General features: G+C 53.7%; 1 protein-coding gene across 3 annotated transcripts in view; it reads right to left on the reverse strand.

Annotated features, from left to right (window-relative positions):
• Positions 1-19,705, reverse strand: part of Tp73 (tumor protein p73) — a 61,680-nt gene that overhangs the window by 34,464 nt on the left and 7,511 nt on the right. For 2 of the 3 annotated variants that reach the window (XM_076565790.1, XM_042272555.2), the window contains 2 exons: positions 12,825-12,911; positions 12,330-12,450 (listed from right to left, as the gene is read on the reverse strand). In XM_076565790.1, coding sequence (XP_076421905.1) covers positions 12,330-12,450; positions 12,825-12,910 — 207 coding nt within the window. In that variant the 5' untranslated portion in view covers position 12,911. Of the gene's footprint in view, positions 1-3,784; positions 4,118-12,329; positions 12,451-12,824; positions 12,912-19,705 lie in introns of those variants that run through there. The other variant, XM_076565791.1, reaches the window with a different exon arrangement.

The following is a 19,705-nucleotide window of genomic DNA, read 5'->3' on the forward strand; positions in this document are numbered from 1 at the left end:
CCCTGTCCCGGGCCACCAGGTAGGCAAATCCTTCTTCCTCCTTCCTTTCATTGCTTCAGGAACTCCACACTCTGTCTCCAGCTCCTACCTGGCAGTCACTCTCTGTATCTCAACTCTTCCAACTGCAGAAGCACCCCCAGGCACCACACAGCCACAGTACAGTGCCCAATTGTCACTTCTGGGGCCCCTGCAGCAATCCCCCCATCACAGCAGAAAGACCTTGAGATCACTCTCACACACTCCTGACATCCAGTCAGGCATCCAGTACAGAATCTCATTTCCCCACCTTCCCTGGGTGAAGGCTCCTGCACCTAGACCACATCCCTTCTCCCAGTCTCAGCCCTGCCCTCCTGTGGTCAGTTCCCAGCACTGCACAAGCCTTTCTAGAACCTAGGCCAGCTCCACTCTGCTCTACAGCCCTTTCTTGTTGCACCAGCTATCATTTCCCACTTGAGGCCATCCCTCGGGCTCCTCTGGTCCAGAAACCATGCTTTCTGCTGGAGCACAGGGAAGCCTGCTCCAGGAATACTGTGGACTCCAGACCTGAACCACACATGCACTTCTGAGTTACCTCACACAAGGTATGCAGCGTTTGCACACCACTGTTTGCTGACATGTGCTGTAATAGAAGGGAGAACAACCAGGCTCGTCAATCATGCAACCATAATGCTGGTTCTGCAGAGACAGCAGAGCTCCACGCCACACACCAGATATCGAAGAACAGGGCACCCACACTTGCCTCTATCTTGGGGAGATTGAAGCATATCCTCTCTCTCTCTCTCTCTCTCTCTCTCTCTCTCTCTCTCTCTCTCTCTCTGTCTGTATGTGTACACACGAAAGAGAACTGGAAATTGAGGAAGAAGCTAAGAGTTTGGGGTGTCAGGAGATAGTGCCAGCTACATCATGTTCCTGTTCATCTCATCCCATCTGGCAAGCCCAGCTCCAGTGGGCCTCAACCCTTTCCTACACTGTAAATAGGCTCCCCATATGCAGGAGGACCAAACCCATCCTGCATTGCACTTAGGGCTGGACTCAAGCTGTGGGGGCATCACTTGGCTAAAGACTTTTTAGTCCTTGGACAGAGAAAGAGGAAGGTTGGGAAGAAGCAGAGTCAAGGGCATAGGAAGCTGTAGGAGGAGGAGATCATGCCCAGTTCTTGCAGTCAGCTTCTCTGTACCTCCATGGACATGTAAAGGGCTGGCACAGCCATGGCTGGACGATTTCATTGGGATCTCACAGCTCATCTCTGTGGCCTGAGCAGGCATCAGAGTTAGTACCAGCCTGCTTACAGAGAAGGAAATCGTGCCTCAGCATGTGGCCTCACTCCCACAAGAGTCAAAGCTGATGGGCACCAGAGGTAAAATCTGAACCCATATGCTGAACCCCAAATCAAGATGGGGTACACTTATCAGAAAATCCATCCATGGATCAGACAGCATCCTGAAAATCAGTCACTCTTCCAAAGACAAGGCTTCCCTGTGGACTCCCAAGTGGCTGCTGCAACCAGGCTGGGACAACAAAGATAGATGGGTGGAAGAGATGCCAATGAGTCCTTGATTCACTGACTTTAATATACTCTGAGCCGAAGGCTACTCTCTCCTACATGATCCTCTCATTCATTGGGACAAAGTCACAAAGAAATAAGGAAACTGAGTCACCCCACAGTTAGGATGATGGCTTAGCCCAACTCCCAACAGAGGGAGAAGTCTGGAGCCCCAGCAAATCCTGGGCGGCACTGCTGGGTTGGGCTGAATGCATAAAGGGCATATGGTGGCCATGCTGATGTGATAAATAAAAGAACCAGAGTGTCCTTGGTCTAAAAGGAAACAAGATGGGGTGGGGAGATGGCTCAGTCAGTGATGTGCATGTCACACAAGAATGAGGACCTGAGTTCGATCCCCAGCACCCATGTAACAGGCCAGACATGGTGGTGTGTGCCTGTAATTCTAGTATTGGGAAGCAGAGACAGACAGACAGACAGACAGCCCAATTTAGCCTACTCAGTATGCCCCAGCAAGTGGGCTGTCTTAAAATACAAGGAGAACAGCTCTTGGTGAATGATACCCAAGGTTCACCTCTAGCCTACACTTGCACACACATATATATAAACACACCCACCACCACCACTACCACCACCACCGCAACAACAACAACAATAACAACAACATAAAACATACAGGGAGAAAAATAGCATGACATGGTAGCCATTGCTGGTTCTGGGACCTAGGGTATCGGCAGCAGGGTGTGAGTCACTGATTATCATGGAAGCAGGTCTCTGTGTGGCCCTGACAGTGGATTTCTGCCTCCTACCTCAGGAAGGACAGCCATGCAGGACCATGATTCAACCTGCACTCAGCTTTCTGTGGGTGGTGTCTGCTCCATTAGAGGAAAAAGATACTAGAGTCCTTCTGCCCTCTGCTTCCAGATTAGACATTTAGAAGTTCCCTTAGATTCCAGACATGGCAGTCAGATGCCCCAGAGGTCAGTAAACTATACAGTCCAGAGCTGCGTACAGGAGCTGAAGGTTGCTGCCCAGGGAGCCCACACAGATATCCAATAATGACACATTGGTGGACAGATAATCAATGAGTACATGTGTGAGGACAGACGGAGGAAGGAAGGACACCCCTCCGTGGATTTCAGGTGTGAAGGTGTGGGGAAGGGCAGAATTACTGTCCCTTAGAGATATGACAGTATGCCCCCCCCCACATGTACATGCATGGACACCACACACACACACACACACACACACACACACACACACACACACACACACACACATACACACTCGTGCATGCTCTGTTCACACTGCCAGGAGTTGCAGTTCTCCAAAGATCTCTGGTCTTTCACAAAGACTTCTACAGCTCTGTACTCATGGCTCCTATCCCGAGCACACCTGGACTCTGCCAGCTTCCCACCATTCTTTACCCATTGCAGGGTCCCTGCACAGTGTATGTGCCAATGGCCCTTACTCCTCCTGCTCCCCTAACGGAGAAATAGCCCTATGCGGGGCAGCTGCACCAACGCCTCCATCTGCTCAATTAGCAGCCTGGTGTCTGCTTGACCCCAGGGACCTGGCAAGTCTGGAAATGAGCCCAAGTCCCTTGGGCTCAGGCCAAGCACAGGCTGTGGCCCCTTCTATCTCCTGCCTTTCTGCCAGGCTGGCTGTACCTGAATGAGAGGAGCAACAAGAAGCCTTGGGTCCAGCCTGCTGCCCGTCTGTGCCTTAGAGCTCACACCCACATTGGGAACAGCCCATGGCTATGAAAAATGTCCCATCTGTGCTGTCAAGTGAGGAAATTCCCAGGTGAGGATGCTCTCTGCAGGGCGGGGCAGCTTCACACTAAACCCAAAGCAAAGATGACCTCTTTGCATGAGTTGATCGGCAGCTGGGTAGGCTGGACAGGATAGCTCAGGGACCCTGAGCATGGCCAGCCACCAGTCTCAAACACTGTTTCAGGATTGCCCAACTCACAGGGCAGGAGCAGTAGCTCACCCACCCCGATCAGACACCACCAGCCAAGTCTCCCAACCAGCTTCCCACTCCCTGCCCATCCAGAAGTTGCTGGTCCTCAAGAGCTACCCCAGGATGAACAGAACAGAGCCTGCCTACCTTCCAGCCCAGGATATGCCTCCAGCCTTCCCAATGCCTCTGGCCACCCCAACTGGTAGCAGGCACCTGACCAGGGAGACAAGTGAGAGAATGTCTCTCTGAACCCCGACCGCGGCAGATCCTGCCAAGCCCCTGAGATGCATGACCCTATACCAGGCGCAGCACACCTACCGTGGCAAGGTGTCTCATGGGATCACCGACGTAAAGCATGGTAGGCTCGTGGGGGTCTGCACACGCTGAGGAGCTGGTGTGCCGCGGGACGAGGCATGGGTCTGGGTGGCTAGGTGGGGTAGGGGCAGATTGGTGGCTTCCCGGTGGGGTGGACTGAGTGGTTGTGGCTCTGTGGCTAGGAAAGCAGGAGCCAAGGATGCTCAGGAGCGTGTGGGCTGGGGGTTGGCATTCTCTCCCTGCCTGCCTCCCTTATTTCTGTCAACTGGCTGCATCCAACAACAAACCGGGGCCCACCCCTTTATCCTCATGACTGTTCATCAACACAGGGCAGGCCTCAGCTTGCCCGGAGATGTGTTGGACCGCACCAAGGAGGCTGCGCAGGGGGAGCTGGTGGGGATGCGGGGTCAGTGACTGGCTTGGAGATCATTTACTCCCACCGTGCCCCTTCCAAGCTGCTACCCAGCGAAGGCTCTGGGGGTTGTGGCTGTCACCTATAAACAGCCTCTGCTCTAAAGCGTGAGCAGTCAGCCCTGGGCTGGGAGACCTTGGTAGCCAGGGCTTGGCCACCCTGAAGGAAGAGATGGTGTTGCCAGCCTTGGCGACCCAGGTGAGAGAACTTGCCTCCTCCCAGGGAACTATGGACCCATGGGGACCACCCCCAAGGTCTGAATAGAGGAGAGACACACCAGCATGCTTGTGCCAGGGCACCAGTGGAGAGCCAGGCATAGGGCTGGGTGGGGTCAAAGAACCCATAGCATTGCCTTATAGACAGTATTTTGCCCTGGCTCTACCAAAGCCCAGGAAGCAGGGACGTGGCCACTCCCACCAAACAGAATTCCCGAGAAACCCCTTGAGAATGTATCTCAGCCACCGCGGACCTTGCTCAGCCAGGAGCTGACATCTGCCCAGTGGGGACCGTATGGTGGTCACACTGCTCTTTGTCTGGGGCATCTGAGTTTCAGGTCTGTTTCAACCAGGAAGTCACCTTTGGCAGAGGTACCTGAACCCCTCTTGTCTACAACAGACATGTGTCCCATGAGAGTGGACATTGGCACTGAATTTCCAGGCCCCCTGAAACACAACAACTTGAGCCCCACATAGAGAGTTTAAAGATGTTAAAGAAGATGCAGAGATGGAATGAAGACTGAATCCTTCTAGCCCTTTCTTGCCGAATTCCAAACCACCTTCTGCCTCTCCAGAGAGCTGGGAGTAGCTGGGCTGGAGCAGAGGGCAGGGGCTGTAGCTGTAGCCCCTGTTCAGAGTCCTGGGATCCACAGAAGCAGTGGAGATGCTCTACCTCATCCTGAGCCCTACACTGGCCCGAGAGCCACAGCCCCGCCTGGCTTGGTTGTGGCTGGAGCCACAAGTTACACCAGCTCTGCACTGCTCACAGGTCAGCTATGAATAATCAAGTCACTTTGTTAGTCAAGTTTTGGGGGAGGCGATCTTCTGGGAAACACTGCTCAGGGTGTTTACAGTAAGAAGTTCTGGGGGCAGCTGCAGCCTCCCTCCCTGGGGACTAAGGGGCAGGTTTGCAGACTCCCACCCTAGGAGGCGTGGCCAGGCTGCTTCAGAGAACCCTAAAGAGATGACCTTCAGTTTCCTGAATGCGGTTTAGGAAACTGTGCCCCTCAGCAGCTCTGAGTCCTCACGTCGGTTTTACAAATACCCAAAGGAGAAAACGGGAGAATGAGCACAGGGAAAGAGAGCAAGACTGATTTCAACAAGAGCTCGTGCCCACACTACCAGAGGAGGCACCTGGCTTGAGAGCCTGTCAGCCTCATGAGAGAAGGCACGTCCAGCTCTGAGCTCTCCTCACCACCGCAGCCTCTGCCCCGGCCTCCTGCCTCCTCCTAGGTGGTCTGTCTGTCTGCCTCAGGTTCCCCCAGGTAGTGGTAGGGTCCTCAGGTGCCCTCCACAGTGCCAGGGGTCCTCACCACCTGCTTCTCTGTGTGTCTCACTGGCTCCAACTTGCTGACTGCTCCTGCAGAACCCTCACAGCTGAGGCAGGAGAGTGAAGTTCTGCAGGCCCCTATTGCTCTTTCTACACCACATGCTCTGGAGAGATAGCTTGTCAGGACAGACAGGTGCCTGAATGTGGTGTGTTGGTTCAGGAGCAAATACACCGTGTACTGGCCCTGCTGGTGGCTTTGTTCCTCTTCCCCTGGACCCTGGAGTGGGGCAGGGGAGTTGGGGGCGGGGGTCGGTTGCGTTCAGTGCTATAAACTTAAGACACTCTTACCACCAAAGCCTGCCAAGGTAAGGGTAGCCAGAAACCACTAGGGGTGGTGGGTAGGCTTGGGGTCCCCAAGTGGACTATACTGAACCCAGTCCCTGCCCCACTTAGCCCCACACTTCCTCTCGGTGTAAATTCTCCTTGCAGAGGTATATCCTGCCTGACCTACCTGCCCCAACGATGCTCTACACAGGGCCCATGTGTGTCCTTCTCTTGGGCTGGAGAGATACTCCCCTCCTCAAAGCCAGGAATGCTTCCTTAGATACCCCGTGAGGTCTCAAGGCATTGACTCCCTGGCTCAGCCCCCTACAGGCCGCGGGGAGATCGGCATGGTACATTCTGCCCTATCCAGCTGCAGCACCACCCCCAAACCTCTGTGGCCCACCTGACCACAACAGCTGATACCAGAGAAAGGCACCAGACAGCGGGCAGGGGCACCTATGGTGGAGGTGCAGGCCTGGAGGAGGATGTGGAGAGGGGAAGGAAAGGGACTGATCCTGCAGCCCTGCCCAGGGCACCTGCCTCTCTGCCCTTTCCTTTGTTCAACCATGGCACCTCCATACTTTCTCTACATCCTACGAGCTGGAGGGGCCTCTGGCTCTCAGTGTCCACCTTCATGTGGTTCACAGAGACTCTAGGAATCAGAGGGAAGAGGCTGATCTAACACTGTGTATATGGGGTGAAAAGTGGGATTCCTGCCCTCAAAGCCAAGCTCCTACTGTCCCTCGATACACGATGGTGCTCACGAAGGGGACTTTGCCCTCCCTTCAATCTTCCAGGACAGTGTGGTGGAAGCCTCGATAATAGGGGATTTCCTCCCCCACTCCCCTGCGCATCCCCCCTCCCCACGCCAACCACATACACACATGTGACAGCATCCGGTGTAGTGATATATTGTGTCCACCAATATATTGTGCAGCCTAATAAAACTTATCTAAGAATCAGAGGAAAAAGCCAGCCACTATATTAAACATAGAAGTTAGGCAATGGTAGCACATGCCTTTAATCCTAGCATTTGGGAAGCAGAGATCCATCTGGATCTCTGTGAGTTCAAGGCCACACTGGAAACAGAGCCAGGCATGGTGGCACATGCATTTAATCCCAGCACTAACTATAAAGGTCTGTACAGACAGACAAGAAGTGACAGAGCTGGGCAGAAAGAGGAAATGATGTAGCTGGGACAGAAAGGCATATAGGCATGGGTAGACAGGAAGTAGGTCTCTTTGGAAGCTAAGGGTTTGGTAAGGTGAGGTTGGCTGTGGCTTATTCTGCTTGTCTGATCTCTTAGTTTTAACCCCAGTGTCTGGCTCCTGGTTTTTTTTTTTATTAATAAGACTGTTTAGCAATTCATGTTACAATCCAGAGCCTCTCAACTTTGCTGGGCACACTAGGACAGGCTGGACAATCATTCCCATCCCCAGCTGTTGACATGGCCCCTCAGTTCACCCTGCCCAGTACCTGGGAAAGGCTTCTCTGAGTTCTCCTCTTGTTGAACAGGGGGTCATTTCATTTTTGAGACAAGGTCTTCCTATGCAGATCAGGCTGGCCCTGAATTTGAGATCCCCCTCCTTGGGCTACCCAGGGGCTGGGATTTTAGGCATGTGCCACCACACCCAACTACCAGGACCTGTTTTAAAGCATGGTTTCTGTAAACCACCTGGAATCTTCAAGGACTGCCAGAACTGAAGACCACTGCCAGGGCCAAAAAAACCCATATGCAGAAGCCAAACTGGACAAGGGACAAAACCAGCTCCAGGACCCGGTGCCCTCGCCGGGCAAATTGTTCGGGACCTTCAAGGGGACAGTCTGGGAAACACAGGACCTCATCTGTGCCCTCACCATCACTCCCTGTGGGAGAAATAGAGCCTGTTGTCCTCAAACCCTAGAGACTTCTGTCACCTCTCCATTTTACAGATGGGGCCACTGAGATCCAGAAGACTAAAGGATCTTAAAGTCTTCCCAACTTGGAAGGCCAGGGTGGGCTATGAACCCAGGACCTTAGGGACCTTCGATTTCCCCCTACCCATCATAACCTTCTAGTCATTGCTACGTTGTCTACATGGCCACAGGAAAATGAAGGCCACCGGGGCTCACAGCTTCCCTCACCAAGCCTGGGGCTCTTCCAAGATCCACTAGGTGCCCAGCTGCTCCTGTCCACACCAAACCCAGTCACCTTAAGTAATACCAGGATGTGGTCAGATGTCAAGGCCTGGCCAGGCCCTCCACACAAGGCCAGGCAGGTGAGCTGGTATTCAGCCTCAGCTGGGACTCAGGATTTTGCACATCTCCCAGCATTCTCTCTATTCTAGCCCCTTCCATCACCCAACTTCACAAGCAAGGACATGGAGACTCAGAGGCATGTAAGAACTTGAACTCACTGACTGTACCAGTTTCTGCCAGTCATTAAGGTTGGGTGAAGGGCATCATATAGTTTTGAGGGTTCACTACAGCTGGTGGACCTGCTCAAGACCTCCCATGGGACAGAAAGTAGTCTCCCACTCAAGGCCCCTTGGACACAGAACAATTGAAGGGAAGAGATGTCCCATCTGTTCAAGGACTGAGCTGGCTTTGCTGGACTGTCCTGGTATTTGGGTGGGGTTGTCCGGCACATAGGAACAACTAGGCACTAATCAGCACTGAGTGAGCTTCTGTTGGGGTGGGGAGGGTACCCGAGGACACAGGAGGTAGAGTTGCTGAGAGCCCTTGGTACCTCAGATGCCAGAACTGCCCACTGACCTGAGAACAACTCTGGGTAGTATTCCTTGTCCTGGACCCAGCCAGAGACTGGGCTAGAGTTCTCAGGGCTGGGGCTAGCACTTGGGAGCTCTCATCCAGCCACAGGGTTGAATGGGCCCAGGTACCCAGCCCTCTCACCACGGTTTCCTCTCTGTACTTCCCAACCCCCCTGGACTCTAAGATCATACACACTCAGTCATTCTCTTAAAAACCACCCAAACGCTTCAGAAGCTGCTGCAGATGTTGGGGTGTGAGGCTGGAGCTTCACTTTGTGAGTCCATGGCACGTGCACCCTCCTCTCTGTGTGAGTGCCGGCCAGCTCCTCCCTCAGATGTCCATCATATTTCAGAGCCCTGAGTGTGAGTTGTTAACCTCACCTCCTGAGCTTCAGATACTAGATACATAAGAGCACCCACACAACTGACACGTGAGAGTGTGGGCCTCTGCAGGCTACCCTCTGGCTTCCCCAGACCAGGAGTACCTACTTTGTAATCTGTGCCCTGACCACTGTTTCCTTAGAGGCCCATCCTGCAACAACAGGGGACTTTGTAGGTCCCCAAAACACCCCCACAGAGCTGCACCCCAAGCCATTATTTCCATCCCATGCATCACAGGACTCAGCTGATAGCTAGGAACCCCATCACTGGCCACCTCACCTTGCTCTGGGAGCACGCCCCCTGCAGTGTCAGGATGTCCCTTTCTTCCCTGAGCATTGTGACACTGATAAGCTGTAATCAGCTGTGTAATTTATGAGCTCAAACTTCAAATACCTCATTTCACAGCGTGCAACATTTAGTGTCCCCCGCAGCTCCCCGCAGCCCTCTGCCAGGGGTGGCAAGGCCATCTTCCTGCTGCTGAGCCCTGCAGGCAGATGGCCCTGCACATTGCTTATCTCTGAGTCCTGATCTTTTGCTCTCAGAGCTGCTGGGAGTTCTGAACATACAGGAAGCTTTTGGGGCCGTAGCTGTCGCTTGAGAGGACTGGACATAAGAGTCAGATGAAGCCTGCAGAAGGGAGGCCAGGAAGTCCTGGTTCCAGGGAATTCCCACTTCCAGGAGCTGAGCTGTGCACCCAGGAATTTCATCCATGGCTTTACTGCAAGACATGTTGCTACCTGACAAAGCGGGCCCCTTGTTTGTGGAGGCGTTGTGCCCCACCCGAGTTACCCCCGCTGGGAGCAGCATGCCCCAGCAGGTGAGGTCTCATGAGCACCCTGCCAACATGTTTACATTGGGCATCCTTAGGGCCAGGGGTGGGTCCCATATCCCTAGCCTCAGGGGCCCGGGCTACTGTTCCCTGCTTTCCCCTTCAATCCAAGACCCCCACCAAGGTAGGTCAGTGGAGTCTCAGCACTCTGCCCTCTCAGGCATGGGATGGGTAGCTTGGGCTGGGGCAGGCAGCTTCCAGCATTCCCAAAGCAGGCATCTTTAGAGTCTTTGTGTAAGCCCCCCTCACCCCACCGCTCTGGAACCTGGTAGCCATCTCCTGTCCCTCTAGACTGGAAGACACTGATATCCTAGATGATGAGGGTCAGGATCTTGTCTCTGAGGGGCAGCAGGCAGGATGGGGGACTATCCTTCTTGCCATGCTGCAGGGCCACCTTCTGACCCATAAGTCCCAGGCTACCCTTCCACAGCATCTGCCTCAGTTTCCTTGCCTATAAAAGGGACCCTCACAGGTGTTAAATGAGGGTGATTTGCTGCTCTGAGATACCAGGGCTAGACAGGCAGAGACAGACCAGGGATGGACAGGCATAGACCAGAGACCAGGGCTGGACATGCAGAGACAGACCAGGGATAGACAGCCAGAGACCAGGGCTGGACAGGCATAGACCAGAGACCAGGGATGGACAGGCAGAGACAGACCAGGGATGGACAGGCAGAGACCAGAGACCAGGGCTGGACAGGTAGAGACAGACCAGGGCTGGACAGGCAGAGACAGACCAGGGATGGACAGGCAGAGACCAGAGACCAGGGCTGGACAGGTAGAGACAGACCAGGGATGGACAGGCAGAGACCAGAGACCAGGGCTGGACAGGCAGAGACAGACCAGGGATGGACAGGCATAGACCAGAGACCAGGGCTGGATAGGCAGAGACAGACCAGGGATAGACAGCCAGAGACCAGAGACCAGGGCTGGACAGGCAGAGACAAACCAGGGATAGACAGCCAGAGACCAGGGATGGACAACCAAAGACCAGGGCTGGATAGGCAGAGACCAGAACTGGACAGGCAGAGTTCAGAGACATGTACACCACCAGGCTGGCACCTAAAAGACCCCTGCCCACCAGGGCTGCCTCTGTAGGAGACAGTTTTCTTCCAGTTCCACAGGGACCAGTGGGCTTTGTCTAGCATTCCACCCTGTACGAGAGGGGTGGGATAGGGAGGTGCCTCCTGCCTTTTCAACCTTGCTGTACACTCATTCTTAAAGCTGGGTCTCCATGGGCCTCTTGTTCACTGAGGCCCAAGGTGGCCAGGCTTCCCCTTCCAAGACAAGAGTTAGCGTCACACTTCCCCAGCCTCTCCAGCCCCTGGTCCTCTAGTGCTTAGCCCATCAGTGCTAGTGGGAGAAAGGGTGTGCTGGGGACCTGCTCAGCTCTCTGGTGCCTCTGCAGCTGACAAGTGCCAACCTGGTCTGGGCTTTGCTCTTCCTTCATGTGCTTGCAGGGTTCCTCCAACAAGTCCCCACCCGACACCTTCCCAGCCCCCATGTCTCGTGGGATCCCAGCACCCTGGTGGTCCAGTGGGGGAGGATATTGAAGACAGAAGGCCTCAAGGGGCTTCCTCAGGACTAGAGGTCTTCACATGCCCCTTCTTGCATGCACCAGCCACCTCCCTCCAGCTCATGGTCCCACCAGGGCATGGCAGTGGTAGCAGGAGAGTCGGGCAGAACCCCACTAACTACTGTGGCTTGCTTTCTTGACAAGAGGAGCTCCCAGTAGGAGACCACATTTCAAAGGCTGGCTGCTTGGCACCCCTGCAGGTCCCAGGAAAGAGAGCCCCCAAGATGGGGAATGGAGCCACGGCTTCCCCTCCTGATATAGAGAGTACCTCACTGCCCTCCATCCTGACCTGGTCCAGCAGTGGATACAGGGACATGGGCCAGTCAGAAAGACAGGGACAGCTCAGCGGTCAGTAGCAAGGAGCACAATCAGACCAACATGGAGCCGGCTTTCTGGGCAACAGAAAAAGAGAGGTGCCCTCTCCACAGGGCCTTGAGGTGTTGGGGGAATCCCAATTCCCTTCTCTCTGAGGGGTGAGGGTGCCTCAAAACAAAAGCACCCCAGAAAAAAACAAAGCAAGAAGCAGTGAAAGAGGCACCTGGGAAACGTGTGGGTGCAGCCATGCCTGACGCTCTTCTACCACTGAAGCCAGTCATGCTTGAATCCATTCCTACCTAGGAGCTGACCTAACACGAGCTGGCTACATATTTACTTCTTTATAATTGGAAGTGTCCTGGCTAACCAAAGGTGGGCCACCCAAAGCCCTGCTTCCTTGTTCCACCGGTTCCTAAGAAAAGCCAACCCACACTTATTACCAATGTCCAGTCTTCAGCAAGGCCTGCTTCACTCACCATGACTGAGGAGGTCATGCCCGGCAGGTGGAAGACATCCATGCTGGTCTCCTCGCTGCCCACCGCCTCATTATTCCCTCTGTTGGGCGGGGGAAGGTCAAAGTAGGTGCTGTCTGGCTCCCTGTGTCGTGGGGAGAGAAAACTGTTAGCTTCTGGCCCAGCATCCCCCGGAGTTCCCCCTGGCTCAAGATGCCAGGCTACCCCATGGCTCCTGGCAGGATTTGTGCATCCCAAGAGATTGATCCTATGTCCTCCATCTTCAGTAGCTTTCCTACCTCTGCCTCCACCATCCCCACCAGCCCTGATCTCCGTGCCCTGGACCTCTCCTGCCCACAGCAGTCTGGAGAACCGGCCCCCAGAGAGACCATGACTGTGGATCATAAGCACCCAGGCCATGGCCTAAGGCAGCTGCTACCCTGGCAGGTCCCTCTTCCAATCTGTTCCAAGCTAGCCAAGGCCAAGCAAGCCCAGTGGGGGAGGGGTCTCCATACTCACAGAGAACTCCATAGATGCTCAAAGGTGGCTCCCTCGCCCGGGGAGGAGGAGGGGGACTGGGCCATCTCCCCTACACTGCGGCTCATTCTGGAGGAAGAGGGAGGACAACATGAGCATCTGGGGAGTTCCATCCTCTGCCTTCCTCAGTACCGGGGCAGATCATGGACAGGGCTGGCTATGACAGTGCACGGGAACCCCAGAGCAGCGGCCAAGCTCTCCACCCATGCTGCCCCCCTGCTGCTCCTCCCCTCCCTCCCCTTCTCTTCCTCCCTACCCCCCCCCCCCCGCCCAAGCAGCCTGTCCTCTGGTCCAGGAAGTGAGACTGGGGCAAATTTGGCTTTAGAGATGTCATTCCTAGATTCTGATGAGATGGGAAGGGGTCTGGACAGGCAGGAAACAGCCTCCAGAGAATAGGTAACAAGGGCACCCCGGTGTAGATACTGTGGGGTGAGTGAATTTAGTCTCCAGAGTCTTGGGTCAGTTTGTGCAAAAATGATCCAGGACTGCCATCACCATGTTCTGAGCCCACAGATACAGCCAGGATTAGGTCAAGCCAGGTCTTGATTGTGTGTTGGTGGGGGAAGGACTTGGAGATGGCTCAGACTTCACCCTCCTCTTACTAAGAGCATGGGTAGGGCGCCCCCTGCTGGAGCCAGGCCTGGAATGCATAGCTGTGCCGGCTGCTCAAGATGGGCAGGTCCTCCCTGGACCCCCAGGAAAGAAAATTTCACGCTGCAGAGTCTGAGGACAAGGCCCTGAGACTGGACTGGAGTTGTCACCTGTGGGCAGTCTCCTCCTCACACAGATAAAGGGGAACAGGGTCACCCTGACCCCAGCAAGGACCCACTGGCTCTCTCCGCACTATTTCCTTAGCAAGGCCTCCCACCCAGGCTCCACCCAGGAGGAGAGGGCAGGGACTCCCAACTAGTGACAAGTTTGTCACTGTGGGAGGGTGGGGCAGGGAAACCCCAGCCCACCTGCCTGCTACCCCCATCCCAGCTGAGGAACAGCTCCCCGGGGCAGCCTTCTGGGCCCTGGGAGCCAGCCTGGCCCAGCCCTCACTGCCAAGCCGACAGGTCCAGACTTGCCCAGGGCTGGCAGGGCAGATCTGTCGCTTTTGTCTGACCCTAGGCAGGCGGCTGCTCATAGAGGTTTGTGGCACACATGTAGAGATGGCACACGCCAGGCCATCGGTCCCCAGAGAAGTGGCACAAGCTGGGAGGGCCAGTACAGGGGCCCAGCTGAGCACAGACAGAGAAGCCAGAGGGTGGAGGCTCAGCCATCAAGGGAGGATGGCACAGGACAGCCCCGTCCTATTCAGGAGACAGGCTCTGAGACGTAAAGCGCCTTGCCCAAGGCCACAAAACTATAAGCCCAGGGATGAATAAATAATTTGCACTCTTCTTCACTAATAAGAATTAATTTTCCCGACTTCCCGTTCACCACAATTATGAAGGTTTTGACAAAGCATTGGCCAATCAGCATAGAAGGTGGGAAGAAACCTGCTTCCACCAGTTCTGGAGGGCTTGTCCATTCTGGTGAGGAGCCATTGGTCAGGGTGGGCTGGCCAGCAGGCTGGTGGATGGGGAATGAATGGTGTGAAGATCAGCTGGGCTAAGCCGACACCCTCAGACCCAAGAGGACAGGCGTGGGAGTCCTGCCTGGGGCCCCTGCTCCCTTTCTCCCTTTTACTGCCCATGCCACGCTCAGAAAGGGAAAGGACAGGGCTCATGTCACACAAGGCCCTTCACGACAATGCTATTCACTTCAGCCAGATTTTTGGGGGGGGGGGTGGCGGGGACACATCAGCAGAGGAGCTGACAAGCTTGATATGGCCAAGCACATGTTAGGTGGCATCTGGCCATGGCCAGACAAGCCGCTGATCAAAACCCCACAATGCATATGAACTGTGAAAGCAGTGCTGAGCCACCCAGTGTCTGGGTCTGTCGCTTCGACAGGTACAGAACAGGAAATCCACTAAGGGAGTCAAAGGCATGTTGGGGGTGCTAGCCTCAGGTGGTGCATTGGCGATCAAAGGCTTATGGGTCCCAGGTTCCCTCGGGGGTTAAACATGCTGGGGCCACACAGAAGAAGTGGTTGCACCACAAGATGAATGGAGGTTGCTGAGCTTCAAGCTTCAAAATGCTGTTTGGAAGCCAGCAGCGGCATATGCACGCGATCTCAACCATCAAGAGGCTGAGGCAGGGGCATCAGTTCAAGGCCAGCCTCAACTACATGAGATCTTGTATCCAAAAGCAATGCTAATTTATGTGTTAGGAGAATTTCAGGGCATTCCCTAAATTTTTATTTAATTACATTTATTTATACACATGTGGTGCAGTATATGTGTGTACATGTGTACCATGGTGTGAGTGTAGAGGTCAGAGGACAACTTTCAGTGTTGGGTTCTCACCCTACTACATGGGGTTCAGGGACTGAACTCAGGTCATCAGACTTGGCAACAAGCACCCTTACCCACCGGGCCACTTCCCTAGCTCACATCTCTTATTATTATTTTTTAATTAAAAAAAGAGACCCATGGCAGCATCTGGAACAGATGTCAGTCATGCCATGATCACATGGCCCTAGATGGTCTCCCCCGCTCTCTTGCCACCCATTGATGGCCAGTACTCAGGATAGGAATGACACTTTGAAACTCCCTGTCAGGTGAAGGACCCCAAGCACATGCTCCTCCAGGGTCCCGTCTTGGATATAGTCTGGGAAGACAGCAGCCAGAGCCTTGGACTGGACTGGGGTCTGGGTATCCCAGCGTAGGATATTCCAGGAGTGCTCTGCTGGTACCTCCACCTTCCACACCTCACCCCTACCTCTTGCCACCCATGCTGGCTGGCCTCCTCAGTTCCAGCAATGACATTTCTGAAGATGGCAAGTCCTCCGGAGAAGCAGGGAGACCATGGGTTTCCCTGTGCCCTCATGGCCAGGACAAGCAGAGGGAGACTGAAAAGTGGCAGGAACCCAGTGCCTGGGAACAAACCAGAGGTCGGTCGGTAGGTCGGGGAGGGGCTATCTGCGGGCACTGACTCCCCCTGGGAGCTCAGCAGATTTTGCAACTCTGTGTCCACTACACACTTGCTCTTCTTTCCACACCTCCTGCCTGCCAGGTCTTCCTGCATCCACACAGAAGAAGGCACATCCAACCAAAGCCTCTGTTGGGGCTGAAGATCAAACCCTGGCCTGCTCACCATGGATACACCTCCCCCACTCCCATCTTGCCCCCCACTGGTTCCTGCGGTCTCAGTGGAGTGCACTTGAGCCAGATGCTGGTATTAGGCTCTGCCCTTCTGTTCCTTCAGCTGGGGCGTGCCTTCTTGCCCAAGTCTGCTGTGGAATATTTTAAGATGTGTTGCATTTGTTTATGCTGTGGAACATTTGTTTTAATGAGCAAAGCTGTCCTGCATTCTTTTATGTTGCATTTGTTTAACTCTGTGAAGCTGTGTTACTGTGCCTGTCTAAAACACCTGATGGTCTAATAAAGAGATGAACAGCCAATAGCAAGGCAGGAGAAAGGATAGGTGGGGCTGGCAGGCAGAGAGAATAAAAAGGAGGAAAAATCTGGGAAGAGGAGATTGAGGAGTGAGAGAAGGAGGAGGTCTCCAAGGGCCAGACACCCAGTTACACAGCAAACCACGGAGTAAGAAGTAAAGAAAGATATGCAAAAACAGAGAAAAGTAAAAGCCCAGAGACAAAAGGTAGATGGGATAATTTAAGTTAAGGAAAGCTGGCTAGAAATAAGCCAAGCTAAAGCTGGGCATTCAAAAGAAAGAATAAGCCTCCATGCGTATTTATTTTGGAGCTGGGTGGTGGGCCCCTCAAAGAACAAAGAATAAAGAGTGAAAACAAACAAACTACACAAGCCCACAAGTCTTTGAAGGCTCCTTCCTAGCATCTAGATCTGGACTCAGAGACCACCACAGCCTCAGGGAGACCACCTACACCATCCAGCCTTGTCTCTTCCTTTGTTTTCTACAAAATTCCCACAGCTGGTAACCCAGTCTCATTACATTATAGCTTATAGTCTCTCTCTTCAGAGAGGGAGAGAGGGAGAGAGGGGGAGAAGGTGAAAGAGGTGGGGGGGAGAGAACACACTGGATTCAGCACCCTGAGGGCCGGGGTTTGGTGAGGAATGTCAAGGGCTCCTGCACCCAGCTCCCTGGAGCTGGTCAGGACACACTGTTGGTGACTCCCTGATAGAGGGCACCAGCATGTAGTTTCAAAGCTAACACCCATTTAGCTCCAATTCACACTGCCTTCCCCCTGAACCTCAAATCCCACAAAGCTCCCTTCCTACCCTGGCCAGATTTGGCTCCTTCACTTCCTCATGCTCCCACCTACCACAAGTGGATGTTTAGCCAGGATGCTGGGTTGCTCTCCCTTCTCATCCCAAGTCAGACTGCCTCTGCGCCACCACCAGGAGTGTGCGATGCTGACCACTACAGCAGCCAATCCAAGGGGCTTCCTGGAGCCCTGGCTTCAGGTATGTGTGACCTCAGGGTGAGAGAGCAGGTCAGAGCCTGCACTCCAGTAAATCAACCCTAGAACTCTAAGTTAAATCCTCTCAATTAAATCTACATCCCCAGTAACCTGTCTTGTGTGTGTGTGTGTGTGTGTGTGTGTGTGTGTGTGTGTGTGTGTGTGTGTGTGTGTGTGTACAGGAAGGCCAGGGGTCAACATGGTGGGGAGGGTCTTTCTCCATTGCTCTCCACCCTATTTTTTCTTCACTTTGTTTTGTATGTGTGTTCGGGGATGTGTTTTGCCTGTATGTATGTTTGTGTACCACACATGTATTCCTTGTGGCCTCCTGCAGAGGCCAGAAGAGGCCAGATCCCCTGGGACTAGAGTTTTAGATGGTTATGAGTCACCATAAGAGCACTGAGAATGGAACCCAGGTCGTCTGGAAGTGCAGCCAGTGCTCTTAACCACTGAACCATCTCTCCAACCCCTCCACCTTGTTTTTTGAGATAGGGTCACTCGATGAACCTGGAGCTCACAGATTCAACTAAACTGGCTACAGACCAGTTACAGGAGTCTCCTACCTCCACAGAACTGGGATTACAGATGGATTACAGGGTTAGGGTTAGGGTTGGTTAGGGATAGGGTTGGTTAGGGTTAGGGTTGGTTAGGGTTAGGGTTAGGGATAGGGTTAGGGTTAGGGTTAGGGTTATTTAGGGTTAGGGTTAGGGATAGAGTTAGGGATAGGGTTAGGGTTAAGGTTAGGGTTGGTTAGGGTTGGTTAAGGTTAGGGTTGCTAAGTTTTAGTGCTAGGGTTGGTTCGAGTTAGGGTCACATGGGTGCTGGAGAACTGAACTCAGGTCCTCATGCTTGATAGGCATTAATTTATGAACTGAACCATTTCTGTAGGTTCCACAATGCTTTAACTTGAGATGTGTTCAGTAGAAGGACAAGAACTGGACGCCATAGGAACAGACTTTGTGACCATGGCATGTCATTAAAAACATTATATGTCATGATGGAAATGAGATGGGCTTTGAAAAACTATTGTCAGAGTTACAACAAAGTGGGAAATTGCAAATTCACTGTTGGAAGTATATATGTTAAAAAATACAGTGTGTGTGTGTGTGTGTGTGTGTGTGTGTGCGCGTGTGTGCCCCCCCCCTCGCGCGCGCCCGGGTATGTGCAGGTTTGTGCAGATGCATACCTCAAAGGCCAGAGGACAGCTTTCAAGAGTGGATTTCTCCTCCCACTGTGCAGGTCCCAGAGGTAGAACTCAGACTGTCAGGATTGGCAGCAAGCACCTTTACCCACTGAGCCATCTCCCTGTCCCAGGAATTGTAGATTTTTGATGAAGACTTGTGTTTTTCTAGAAAGAGCATGCATCCTGTCATGTGATGGGAGCCACAGGAGGCCCAGGATCTTCAGAGGAAGACTGCAGACTGAATTACACATGGTGTTTGCTGAGGGCAGAAGCACCAATGACCCCCAGAGGAGCCCTGGCTGCCTGGCCAGTCATGTCAGAAGCTCCGAATCGTGAAAGGCTGTTGTACCGGTGCACATCTGTTCACATTGCAGCCATGTCACAGCCTGTGGGCGTGGCTGGGACATGGGGTACCTCTGGCCCTGTCCTAGCCCCTCCTGCACCTCCTCGAAGCCTCAGTTGAGCTCCTCTCTGCAGTGCCTACACCAGTGAGCCAGGACCACTGCAATCTGCCAAAGATGCTCTGTGACAGACTCAGACTTCAGCACCTGCTGCACCCCACGAACTCCCCACAAGCATTGAGAAGGGGTACATCAGCCAGGCCTGCAGTGCCCAGGACACTAGAGGAGAAGAGGGTTATAGAAGGAAAGCAATGCATCCAGAGAGCAAACCCTCCTTGAACCAAGGACAACACAGCTTATCACGCACGTCTGGCAACTCTGCACTGGAGTCATGCCCCATGGGATAATTACACCTGCTGGGGACAGTCCCATTGTCACAACTGGGTGATAGAGGGTCCCCTCATCCTCCACAGAGAGAGCCCAGGGATGCTAACTGAAGACTCATGGCAGGACCACTGGGCCCATACAGAAACTGGATTTCCTGGGTATGGCAGGGGTCTTCTCTCTGCAGGTCAGTAGGGAAAAGCCCCAGAGGAACCCACCCTGCCTGGGTCATCCCTATCTTCATATGTCTACATGATGTCATGGTTAATGTGGTTTGTCAGTGGCTCATTTCCCATCTAGTAGTTAATTTCAGTGAACAGAGGAATTGAAGTCACAAGTGCCTAGTAAGTTGGTGACGACCTCAAGAGAGGCCCTCCAGAACCCATTTCAGTCATTAAGTGTCCCTTCTTCCAGGGAACATAAGATACCCTAGTACCCATGAGATTCTAGTGTGGGCAGAGGGTAGGTGTCGGTCTCAGGGA

This window comes from Peromyscus maniculatus, chromosome 2 (assembly GCF_049852395.1).
Source record: "Peromyscus maniculatus bairdii isolate BWxNUB_F1_BW_parent chromosome 2, HU_Pman_BW_mat_3.1, whole genome shotgun sequence".
NCBI classification, from domain to species: Eukaryota; Metazoa; Chordata; class Mammalia; order Rodentia; family Cricetidae; genus Peromyscus; species Peromyscus maniculatus.